We start from the raw sequence: 13,076 nt of genomic DNA on the forward strand, positions 1-13,076 counted from the left end.
TGCTTTTTGAACACGCAGCGAACCATCTTCTCCGACGTTCCTGGCTGGTTTTGGAGTAATTGCTCCAGAAGGAACGAGAAAAAAACATAAAGAAGAAAACCCTGAAATTCCACCTCCTCCCCCCTCCCCGGCCAGGTGTACCTACGCGTGCGGTACGCTGCGGCGGGACGGTGCGCCCTCGGCTCCTCCCAGGGCTGCGGGTGCGAGCGGAGGATCCCAGCCCCCTCCCTGCCGGCGGCGTGAGGAGGAGGAGGGTCGGCTCCAGCACCTCCCCCCTTCCCCGCCTCCCTCCTCGCCGAGCGCAGCGCCCTGAGCATGGAGCCTGCCTGAGACGCTCTGTGGGCTCCGGCAGCTGCTGCGGCGGCACAACATGGAGGCGGCGGCCCCGCCGCTCCCGCTGCTGCTGCTGCTGCGGCTCCTGGCCGCCTCGGTGCTGCGGTGCGAGCCGGGCTCGGCCGGGGGTAAGCTTGCCGGGGCGTCGCGGGGCCCGGGTCGGCGGGGAGGCGAGCGCCGCTGTCCCTTTTGTTGTCGGACTTGGGCAAACTTTCCTCCGCGCTCCGCCGGGAGGGCTGCGGGGGCCGCGGCGGCGGGAAGCGGGGCGGGAGCGGGACCCTGCGGGGCGGGGGGCGCGGGCCAGACTCCCGCGGGGGGGTGGGGGGGGCGAAGGACGCGCACTGGACGAAACGGGACGGGGCGGGAGGAAGACGGGAGGCTGGATGCGTCGTCTCTCCCCCCCCCTCCCCCCGCCGGCTCGCTCGCTCGCAAACTATTCCTCCTTGTCCCTCTTTTCTGCAAAAGGGGGGCGCAGGAAGAGGAGGCCTCTCCTCCTACTTCCCTCGGGACATGTCCCGCCGGAGGGCTGAAGCGGTTTCCCCCCGGGGGTGGCTCAGGTAAACGTGTACAGTTGCAAAAAGAGAGACAAAAGTCGCCCCCTCGTCCCCACTCCCGTCCTTCCGCGGTCCAGGGCAGGGATTTCTCTGGGGTTTGGAGAGGCGGGTGTCGGGTGTCGCTCATCAAACTCTTGGCAGGGCTGGGGAAGGCGAGTGTCCCCCCCCCAGCTCCGTTTTAAGGCTGTAGACAGGGCCGGGGGGGTGGCGCTGCGGCGGGAGGAACCGGCCGGCCCGGCTGGAGGCAGCGGCGGGCGGAGGTCGGCCTGGGTCGGGGTGCGGGTGCCCGACCCGGGTCTAGCCCCGCGGGCGCTGACGGAGCTGGAGCCCGGCTGCCCCGTGCCGATGGAGTGCTGGGCCCCTCGCTAACCCGCGATCTGTCCCGGGCACGGAACCTGCCCTTTGCAATACCGTTTTTAAGTGAATGTGCTAATCCTTTAAAAGCATAAATAAACGGAGCCTGTGCTCTGCCTGCAGCATCCGTGGGGAGAGGGCTGGTGTCTGTTCCCCATCCTTTCTCCCTGCGTGCTGCTTCAGTCCTGACTTTGTATCACCGAAGATGGGGAGTTAGGGCTGCGTGTGTAAGACTTCTGGTTTGTTGCTGCTGCATCTGATCTGCCTGAATACATCACCCAGGTGCTTCAGCAAGCTGAAGCCTAGTTGTTGCGATTTCCTAGGTAGTTTACAAAATTCCGCAGTGTGGCCAAGGCTGTCAGAACATCACCTCAGGGCCTCTTTTATTAGGCCACCCACCTTTTCAAACCATCTGTAATTATTAGAACTGTCATTTAGAGCAAGAGAACTGACCATTTTCTGCTGGCATCATCGTTCTGTATTTTTAGTTGGAGCTCTGCGTAGGTGTGTATTATATATTGCTTATTCTGTCAGGATTATATGAAAAAGATGCCCTTCGCATCTCAGGATGCACCTTCTCCATACAGATGGCCTCAATCTTTTGAAAATGTTTCAGAAAACCTCAAGTGTGGCTTGTTCCTTTCTGAACGTTTATGTTTGTGTAAAGATGTTCACGTTCCTACATGACTGATTGAAGCTATGTAGCTTTAGAGGGAGAAAAAAATCAACTTATAGGAGTCTTAAATGAAGAGAGAACAGGCTGATAATGTTCCTTGAGGGTTTCCTTACATTTACTTAACAGGCTGTAATAGAAAGGAATATTTTAAAAAAGGGATAACTTTGCGTTTGGAACTCTTGGGAAAATAAGAGTTCACAATGAAACTAAGAAATAAGTTGTAACTTGGAGTTTGGTTTTCATTCACCTCATTTTAGAGACAGCGATTCTTTTAATATAGTGTGTTTTCTGTATCAGTAGTCACTTTCCTTAATGTGCACGGAAAAACTCTTCTACAAATGTACCGTTTTTTAGTAATTAGCTAAAGAGTCTTGGTTATACATCTTAATGACATTGCTTTTGTTCTGCCTACTTAGTAGGAAGGTATGTGATTCTTTTGTTAGGTTGATCTGGACAGTACTTTTAAGGACAGCTCATCTGTCCTTTTAGAAGGAGCATGGATGTACTATGAGAGGCTTTCCATATTTTTAGTTCCGTTCCTGAGAAGCCCCACTCTGTAAGCAGATGCCTGACTTTAAGGAACTTTTACCTCTTTGTCATGGTTTAACCCCAGCCAGCAACTAAGCACCACGCAGCCGCTCCCCCCTCCCAGTGGGATGGGGAGGAGGATTGGGAAAAAAAAAGAAGTGAAACTCATGGGTTGAGATAAAAGCAGTTTAATAACTAAAGTAAAATAAAATATAATACTAACTAATAATAATTAAAAAAATAGTAATGAAAAGGAATATAACAAAAAAAGAGAGAAATAAACCCCAAGAAAAGACAATTGCACAATGCAATTGCTCACCACCTGCTGACCAATGCCCGAGCCGCGATCTGCCCCCAGTTTATATACTGCCCGGCCAACTCCCCCCAGTTTATATACTGAGCATGATGTTCTATGGTGTGGAATATCCCTTTGGCTAGTTCGGATCAGCTGTCCTGGCTATGCTTCCTCCCAGCTTCTTGTACACCTGCTTGCTGGCAGAGCATGGGAAACTGAAAAATCCTTAACTTAGGATAAGTGCTACTTAGCAACAGCTAAAACATCAGAGTGTTATCAACATTATTCTCACACTAAATCCAAAACACAGCACTGTACCAGCTATTAAGAAGAAAATTAACTCTATCCCAGCTGAAACCAGGACACTCTTAAAAGTATTTTGATGTGATTATCTTACAAATACGGAAATACATCTCTGCAAGATTGGGGGTGTGCTGGAACTTCTGCAGTGTTAAAGCTTCTGCGAAGTTTGGCATGTTATAATAGATCCTGAATACTTTGGCTGTGAAATAATTTTGCTGTGGAGCTAAGTCCTTGCTCTGTATGTGGTGGTGTCAGGAGTGGTTTTATTTATGTGGCTTGAAGTAATGATAAACCTGTTTCAGATATGGGTTACACTTGACTCTCCTTTCACTGAGATAAGACAAAATGATCATTGCATTTGGTGCTTCCTTGAAGGGAGGAATCTCTTGCCTGTGCAAAGTATTCAGGAACAAGATGGTTATGACAACGGCATGTTTTTATCTGAAAATATTGTAAGTTCTGAATGTTTAATACTGCACAGCGGGTGTGTTATGTGGGGCTCTTTAAAACCTGGAAGTAGTTGAGATAGTTCTTGTTTAAGTTCTTGTTTAAGTTCTTGTTGTTTAAGTTCTTGTTTAAGTTCTTGTTTAAGAATTATCTCAAGCAAGAATTATTTTTACTTAAATTCACAAAAGCTTGGTTAGCTGTTGCTTGTTGTGTACTAGAACATTTCCCAAAATTGTGAGACTGTATCTTAGTTTTCTTTAGTGGAATGACTATTTGCCTGATATTAAGAAACACAAGATAAAGAAAGGTGAACAGAGAAGTGTGACAGGATGGTTACAAAAGTTTGAAACTAGGGATGCAGCGTGAAATAAAAAATGCATTTGAGCACAACTCTAAAATGGCTTTTAACTAATAGTGTTTTTCCTGAGAGAACCTAAAGCTAATGATACCTATCACTATGTTTAAATGTAGAACGTAGCAGGAAAGAACACTTGCTAATTTTATGACGGGGAAATGTGCTATGTAGAAGTCCTCAACTGCATTTCAGTGCCATTTCAGTCAGTCCGTCATTGATTTAGGAGGCTGTTTTCTTAGTAACTACTACTAGCATGATGTGAGGGTCTGTCACAAATTATGGTCATAAATTTTCTTGAAATAGTGAGGAAATACCGAAACTCCAGACTGAGTCTGAAGTTTAAGTAAGTTGATACTTCCAAAGCACTGAATCTTCTCGCTCCAGACAAAGGATAATGGCTTTAACTGTCTTTTAGGTATGGTGTGTGAATTCATTTGTTACTATTTCATTTTAAATTAAATTAATTTCATTTTAAATTCATACTGTAGATGTGTCTGTAATACATAAATAAGCATGACACACAAAGTCAATATTTTAGAAGAGTGTGAATGTGTTTCATCAATAGCCCGGTGTAAATTCCACCATTGCCTCTTGCTATTTTTGAACCTTTTTTTAAATCTCAGCTGCTGTAACTTTTATCTTAAGAATTTTTTTTACTTTTTTATAATGTAGTCGTTAGTAAAATAGGCCATGGGGTTTGTTCCAGCTGTAAATTTTCTCAGTCCTGCATGTTTCTTGAATAACACAAGCCAAGGTAACTTTTTAGCAAACACAGAGATTGTTTCTGGGAACTTGTTATCCTTTATTGTTATGGTAAGGTCTGGCAGCATAACAACAAATAAAGGTTACAAAACCTCTCCTAGGATATAGATGCATGTGACTTATAAAGAGTCTCTAATGTAACTTTGTTTATGGTTAAAATTTAGCCAGCAATGTAGAGTTAAAAGTAGTTGCCTCTCTTTTTGTCAAAGCAGAAATAAAAGAAATTTCACTATTTGTGATGCTCAGAAATAGCTTTAATGACAAGGTTTAGTTTTATGTTAGATCAGTATTTTTTGTGAACATACTGTATTGTATGAAAGCAACCTGCCATCTTGAGGTCAAGAACAATAACTAGGTTTAAATTCCATGTTAGAAAGAAGCTATTGTAAGTAACTATTTCTCTTCATTCTAAGAAATCCTCCTAATTTTTCGTTTTCTTTAACCCAAGAGCTATTAAACATTCAAAATGTTTGGCTTTTGTAAGTTCAGAATTTCTCATGGGAGTTGACATGGCTGAAAAGACCACAGCACTGAGAACACTTGAAGGAAATAGTTGTTATTTTCTGCTCAGGACCTTTGTGAAAAACTCAAATAGGTATCAACCTGAGCCTTGAGGGAAGAATGACAGTAGAGTAAGTATCCCCACAGTATACAGCACAGGCCAGCAACGATGCAATTCTACTATGCACAATGGAGTCAGCATTTTGTTTAGAGGTTTTGAGGCATGTGGATTATTTTCCTTTTTCACTGTATTGCTTTCCAGCGGGGCGTGTCCAACAACACTGCAAGTTCACTTAGGGCAGGAGCAATAATTAGGATATTGGCTGGGAATGCTGGCTGCCCAAAGCCACGTGCTGTTTGGACACTTGGGACTTTCTGAAGAAGTCGAAGATGTGCCATCTCCTGACAGCCTACAGCTGGGATTTCTGAACTGGAAAAAATACTTCTGGAGAGTCCTACCCACATTAAGTTAGGCCATGGAGAGTCTCAGAGTCAAAGGATATTTTGAGCAGTTCTTGAGATTTTGGGTGATTAAACAGTTGTGGTGAGAGGAGGAGAGAAAATGGGAAGTATGTCCCACAAAGTATTGTTCAGTACAGTTGTTTGTTAGGAGTTTATGGGCCAACAATTCTTTCAGTTCCTTCTCTCTTGGAAAAATCAGAATGTGGAGCTCACCAGCATTTTATCTTTGTGGTTTCTGTTTACTAAAGATGGAAAATACCTGTTAAGCTACAGAATCCTACTGAGAAGTTCCAAAGAGTGTAAAGAGTGGGTGATGGGTTGGTAAGGGTGTTGACGATCCATGTAATAAACAGGGGTTTTATTTTAGCTGTTGTTTCCTTTGCTCTTGCTCAACTTATGCTTTGCCTGCCAGCATAGGCAGATGTAAGGTGTCATTTTGTATTGATGTTAAATCCATGGGCGACTTTTGCAAGGATGCCAGTAAATTGGCGCATGCTTGATTTAAATTCGTTTGCTCTGGATGATAAAAGGGTTAAAGCAACTGAAAACACTTTTAATCCAATAAATACTTTATATGAATGTGTTGTGTTAGATTAGCTTAATGGGGACAGTCTGCTGGGGGAAGGAATTTCTCGACTGTGAATCAGCTACAGAGTTGTCTTCATTTCACAGTATGAAGGTTTATTGGTATTGCAATGAACAGCACTGACAGCAGATGCAATAGTAAGTTCCTGGTGTGATTGTCAATGGTCTGAGAACCTCAAGTGTTGGCATATGTATTTAAAAATGTCCCTGCTTAATAATATAATAGTTGTTGAATACTGTTTGGCACTTTGGCTTTCTGAAGTGCTGTATGAGTATTAGCTAATTCTGAATATTCTGCTAACATAGCCTCTATTATTTATCTTTTATAAGGAAATTGAGCTTGCACAGTTGAAGTTGACTTCCTTTACGCAGTAATAAAAGTTGTCTTTGTGGCAGGCAGAATTCAGGTTTTTGAACTCTGGTCTTCCTGTTGAGACTAGAGATAAAACAGGTAATTGTTCAATAGAACTATGAAGTGTGCTGTTCCTGAGCTATGGTGAAAAATGATGCAACTGGAGAAACGAAGTCGCAAGTATGTTAGGTTATAACTCTCCTCTCTGCTATGAAAAGCAGAAAGATGGAAATTATATTTCTGTCTTTGGTGTGGTTACACAAAGGGCTTGGTTTTCAGTTTTTTTCTCATGGATTCCTGTTAAAGGGCATGTGGTGTCCTGTGAAAGTGCAGTGCTCTTAATTTAGTGGTTCTGTCCTTCTTACAGGACCCCTGTTGGCTTGAGTTTTGTCTGAGAGGGAGATGAATGGTTGAGTTACTTACCTTGACATCTCTTCATTTGGCTCAGGATTTGACAACATTTTGTGATTGTGATTCCAGAGGTTCTCTGTTGCCCTTTCTTTAGGTTGCCTCGAGTGTATGTTGACTTTAATTTCACTGTGTTGCTGCATTAAATGTGATTCATTAACCATTATTAATACTTCTTTTTGGAAGTAGCTTGTTACACGTGATAGTAAAGGTGATAAATTAGCCCTGGGGGACTCTTGATCCTCAGCCTGCAAGAATTAGATCAGAGGTAGGAGGTGGCAGTAAGAGAAGACAGAAGCTTGACCTCTTCTTTCTGCGGTGTTTAAGAGTCAAAAAAAGCCAGAGAGTGTGAGCAAGTGTCTGCTTCGTGTTTCTAAACCTCTTGGCAGATGAGGAGGACCTGTGGATTGAGTGGACCTGCTTAGTGAATTTGTTGGCTTTTGGGTTTGGGAATCAAATAGTATTACTATAATGTGATTTTGTTGATGTTCTTTTTCTTTTCTGCTGTTCAGTGCTGGTTTTAACTAAATCAAAAGGAAAAGGAGTGGAGGATCTGAGAAAATGTGATGAAAGTGTGCAGCGCTGCTATAATCTGTGGTTATTGATACGTCATTTGAGAACTTTTATGGAATACTGTATGTACTTATGGCTTAAGCCATATAGTCCACGTTTTGAATTAGGCACAGATTATGCCTAGCAGCAGTAACGCACTTAAATCCTTGTCAATAACTTCAGCATACCTTCTGTGGAAATTTCAGTTTTACTTGGGATTCCAGATTCATGGATGCTTTGTCCAGTCCTTGTACTTTTTTTTTCATTCATTTTGCATGAACACATTCTTTTCTGTTCTTCCAAATTAAAAGTGTCCTAGCTGGACTTCAGAAGGAAAAAAAAAAAAAAAAAAGACCAGAAATGTAATTAATTTTTTTTTTTTAAATGCAAAAGTTCACACTATAGAGAGGCTGTCAAGAAGGTGAAGTTGCTTCCTTGTATACCTTTATAAATTGAGAGGGAGACATACCCCTAAGCCTGCCCAGTCTACCTTCTTATATTAATTAAAAAATCAACAGCACGGAATGCCTAAGTGACAATATAACTTGTGGATAAACCAAAACGAAATGCTTTCGTGAGACTTATGTTGCTTCAAATTAGCCAGCGTGAAGGATGTCCTGACCTACAGCTGCTCTTTGTTATGCCACGCTTCTGCCATTCTCTTTTTCTCTAGATAATTCTTAAATAAAGATTTGGGTTTGGCCTTGGTGTAAGAGATGAAATGTTTTTTCAGTGGACTCACTATGACAGTGGTGGTCAGAAGTACCCCGTTTTTATTTTGTACGTGCTCCTGCAGTAAAGAGCTGGGTTGTGCATGGTGTAGGTAAGTGTTTTGCAGGTTTCCCACCATGACACATCTCTGGGAGCTTTCTGGAGTAGCTGGCTTATGCCACCTGAAGCTTTATTTCTTTGTAGTTTGGATTTTTTTTTTCCTTGTTTCTCAGACTTCCTAAATAACATATGTTTTATGTCTGGCTCTTCAGGTAAGACTGAAGGGTATTTTTTGTGACATTGAGTGAGTGGTCTGGCAGCTACTTTATTGTTATGAAGTTTTGCTCTTTCTTGCACCTTGTGGGGTGCTTGGGCACTTTGTCATGTCCTTTTCTATCTGCCCATCATTTCTAGGATGCTACGTAAGCCATGGCATATTCCTGTGTAACCAGACTTTGTCTGAAGAGGCTGTTGAGGTTTGAAATCTCAGTGTGTCAAATTTTAGAAAGTCTTCTAAGCTGATTCCTCTAGCTTTAGTTTTAGAAGTGGTGCATACTTGATACTTGAGGCGAGGTGAAAGGTCTTATGTCTTTATTGTTATTGTTGTTCAAGGATTATTTCTAAATAATTGGTAAAGGACAGTTTCTACAAGCTTTTGTGCAGATAAAAAATAATTTTTTTGGGGCAAAGAATGATTGCTTTAAAAGGACAATCACAAAGCCGTGGCATTTGGAGTAACCTAGGAAATGTTGCTGCTGTGTATCTGTCTTCAAATACTGTTTTTAGTTCAATGACTTAGACCAGTGTCTTGGTGATGTCATGAAAATATATTCTGAAATAGAAGTATATTTGTATCTGTTTTACATTTCATTATGGAGGAGGAAAAAAAGCAAGAATTGAGCTCTTGGATAACAAGCTGTCTCTGCTGATGACAGTGAGTAATTCAAGGAGGAGAAGGAATGAAAGGTTATGAGATTTATTCTCTGATGTGTAACTATAGGGGATGTCTGTATAACATACTTAGTGTTCTTTCTTAGCACTTGTAGCTTAATACAAAAGCCAGAATGCTGTTTCTTGAACTTCTCAAAGCAGCAGAATTTAAAAACCAAAAACTTAATCCTTTGTTTTATACAAGGTGTCACCTTTGACCAGTGAATCATAAATTACCCAATGTTAGATGGATATTGATCACTACTTATATTGTGCCTATAGTTTAAAGGAGCTTTGGAGGCTTTAATTTGTGTAACTAGTTATTTCAAATAAAGTGTGGCTTACTTATGAATTCTATCCCATTTAAGGAAGGTCAGGCATGGCCACCAAATTTCCTATTTTCTGTGTCACACTTTGTTTTCATTTCAGTCATTGAAAATTTTCTGGTTCTAGAACAATTGAGAAGCTCAGAATAGAGTTGCTTGCTCTATAGGAATGAATTTTGACATAAAATATGATATAAATGATACAAATAGTTTTTATCTTTCTTTGGATTTTTCTCCGATTGCTTCCCCTGCTTGAGAGTTGGCAGCTTGAAGTGTGATGTGTTTAAACATTTTTTTTTTTTTTTTTTTTTTCCCCGAGGGGAAAATGCCTCAGAAATCTGTATTGGTGACTTACCTGGATGTGTCTTTCACAGAAGATATGAAAGCAAATTAAACTGCTGTGTTAGTATTCATGTTCTCAAGTCAGAGCCAAGAGGATGAAAATGCACATGGGTAGCATTTTCCACTTCGAAGGTCTGCCCAGCTGTGGATGATTTAAAAAAAAAAAAAAAAGTCTATACATTATCTGTGTCTTCAATAGCTGAGTAAAAGAAATCTGTAGTTATGGAGAAATTTTGTCTATCTGGGTTTTAACAGCATGTTTTTTACTGTCTGGATGAAGTTGACTATTACTTACCCATGTTCTAAAACTCCAGTTTGCAGGTGTTCAAGTGCTAGGAAGTGTGTACTCAGTTACACATCTGGACTTACTTAGGCAAGCTGCATAGTGAGAGTTAGGTAGGGTGTGGCTAATGCAGGCAAAACTATAGTGAAGCCTCAGTAAATTGGACTTGAATCATTTGCAAGTCTTTCCCTTTTACCTGCCCCCAAAACCTGTATGAACCTGGATTTTCATCTCATCTAATCTTTCTTCAACACCCACCCCGCCCTAAGCCACAAAACCCCACTACGCTCCATGTCAGCTGTGACTTTGAAATCTGTGCACAGGAGAAGGTTTTCTATGATGCCATTAAAAAGGTGCATTTTTCAATTGCAAAAGTCAGATATGGCGACTACTAGAAGGAACCATGCACTCTTTACAGAGTTGGGGAGTGTGCCTGGAAACTTTTTTTTGAACAGAGTAAATCAACTCTTAAGGGAGCTCAGAACTTAGTTTCTGTGAACACTGTAGCCAATGGTAAAATTGGGAGAAATGTACACACACCAGCAAAAAATTCAGCAAGCACTGGATGATATTTGCAGTAAATAAACCATTATCTGCAGGTGTTTTGTAGGAGTTGCAGACAAATAACGGAAGTGAGCTCTGTAGCTTGCATGCAGAGCTAATCCATACCATTTGAACTTTGAATGGTGTGCTTGACACTTAGTGTATTAACAGTCTGCTGCTAGATCTTATTTGCCTAATAAACTTTGACAAACAAGTTCTACAGATGGTTAATATTTTCAGAGGAATAGCTGTCTGTTCACAGCCAGTTTGGGGCCAAAAATGTGCTACAGGTTGTGATTAATTTTCTCTCTGAAATGTTTTCATGGCTGTGGTCATTCCACTCCTCATTACCATCTGTCGTGGTTTAGGCCCAGCCGGCAACAAAGCACCACGCGGCCGCTCGCTCACTGCTGCCCCCCGCGGGATGGGGAGGAGAAGATAGAATGAAAGGGCTCGTCAGCCGAGACAAGGACAGGGAGGGATCACTCGCCAATTATGGTCACAGGCAAAACAGACTCGACTTGGGGAAAAAAAGGAAACCAATTTAATTTGTTACCAATCAAATCAGAGTAGGATGATGAGAAATAGAACCTTATCTTAAAAACACGCCTCTCCCCCTCCCCCCCCCCCCCCTTCTTCCTGGGCTCAGCTTTGCTCCCCATTCCTCTGCCTCCTCCCCTCCCAGCAGTGCAAGGAGATGGGAATGGGGGTCATGGTCAGTTCATCACATGCTGTTGCTGCCGTTCCTTCCTCCTCGGGGGGAGGACTCCTCGCACTCTTCCCCTGCTCCAGCGTGGGGTCCCTCCCACGGGGTCAGTCCTCCATGAGTTTCTCCAACGCAAGTCCTTTCCACGAACTGCTCCAGCGTGGGCTTTTCCACGGAGTCACGGCCTTCTTCGGGCCCAGCCACCTGCTCTGGCGTGGGGTCCTCCATGGGCTGCAGGGGAATCTCTGCTCCAGCACACCTCCTCCCTCTCCTTCTTCCCTGACCTCGATGTCTGCATGGTTGTTTCTCTCACATCCCACTCCTCTCTTCGCTGTAGCTCTTCTTCTTCTTTAGCAGTCTTTCCCCTTCTTAAATACGCTATCACAGAGGTGCTACCACTGTTGCTGATGGGCTCGGCCTTGGCCAGAGGGGGGTCCGACTTGGAGCCGGGGAAGCTTTGAGCAGCTTCTCACAGGAGCCACCCCTGTAGCCCCTCCCCCGCCACACAAACCCAACACACCAACCCAATGCACCATCACATCTGACTGCAACTGGAAAATGAAATGCTCAGCTAGGAAGATTTTTAATTTAAATTTAGAGGGCAGAGAGTTGGCCATGGAGTTAGCCTGGCTACTTATGAACTTCCCTTCCTCTGTCAAAGCAACAGAAAACAACATGTTTGTCAGGATTGGGGGTGGTAATCCTACTTGAAGGAATCCTGGATGGTTGTGACAAAATCCCTGTGTTAGATGCTTGTTAATGCGAGGTCATTCTGCTGTTTGCAAATTTTAGTGTTTTAAAGAGCCTTCGAGACGTTTTTGGAAAGTGAAGCCGTTTTGCATGAGCCAGAGAACTGGAAAATGCCTGGATTTTACTTAGTGACTGATAGTTACTTGGAGTTTAAGTGTGCTACCAGACCACTCAGTTCCTTGGAGCAGACAGATGTGCTCATAGTTCACAGAAGTGCTGACCTAGGTAGAAGTAATCTCTTACAAGGTCCTGGCTAGTTTATGCTGAAGTATGTACATTTGGGAAGGGTGTGAGGTATTTGGGGGGGGATGGTATTCCACATACGTATATGTGTGAGTATATAATATGTATGTATGTTCTTATGTGCTTAAACACTTGGTTAACCAGTTTCTCCTGCTCTGTTTTTTTCTTTTCATTCTAATGGTTGTATTAGTGAATAACCTTCAATTTCTGAAAAAAAACCCCTGCATTTTATGTAGACTTTAACTCCTGATTTTAGATCTTGATACATAGTTTTAAGGAGGAAAGTTTCACAGTTGCTAGGTATGGGACTGGAATTCAGTATACCTGGATTTGGTTTTTCGTGTTGTTACTGAAGCATGCCCTTAAGTCTGTGAACTCCAACTTTTCATCTGAGAAAAGGTGACGGTGATACATAAATGGTCTCTCTGAATGCATCTTGGAGTGTTTTACACAAGAAGCACCTCAGAGTAATCTTTTCCTGTACGTATGCTTTTTAAATAACCTTCTAGTAATAAACCTGCTTTGTTTGACTCCATTGTATTACTTTCTCAATGACTGGTGGTTCATTAGAGAGAAATGAAGCTGCCAACTAATGAAATGGTAGATAAGGTATTCCTGAAAAGGCAGGGCAATGTGTATTTTCTTAATCAAAATTGTATGTCTGATCAATTTTGTGCACCTAAATCTTTGGTCTTGCATAACCACTTTCCATACCTTTTGCAGTCTTTATTTTACAATTTCTGCATGTTGCATCCTTCTTCTGTGTTGGTAGTAT

General features: G+C 42.6%; 1 protein-coding gene across 1 annotated transcript in view; it reads left to right on the top strand.

Moving 5' to 3' along the window:
* The first annotated feature begins 370 nt into the window (after positions 1-370).
* Positions 371-13,076, top strand: part of LRP5 (LDL receptor related protein 5) — a 165,049-nt gene continuing 152,343 nt past the window's right edge. Inside the window, exon 1 of the mRNA XM_050898048.1 lies at positions 371-461. Within this exon, the coding sequence (XP_050754005.1) occupies positions 371-461 (91 nt within the window). The remainder of the gene's footprint in view (positions 462-13,076) is intronic.

Source organism: Gymnogyps californianus, chromosome 5 (assembly GCF_018139145.2).
Source record: "Gymnogyps californianus isolate 813 chromosome 5, ASM1813914v2, whole genome shotgun sequence".
In the NCBI taxonomy this organism is placed as follows: domain Eukaryota; kingdom Metazoa; phylum Chordata; class Aves; order Accipitriformes; family Cathartidae; genus Gymnogyps; species Gymnogyps californianus.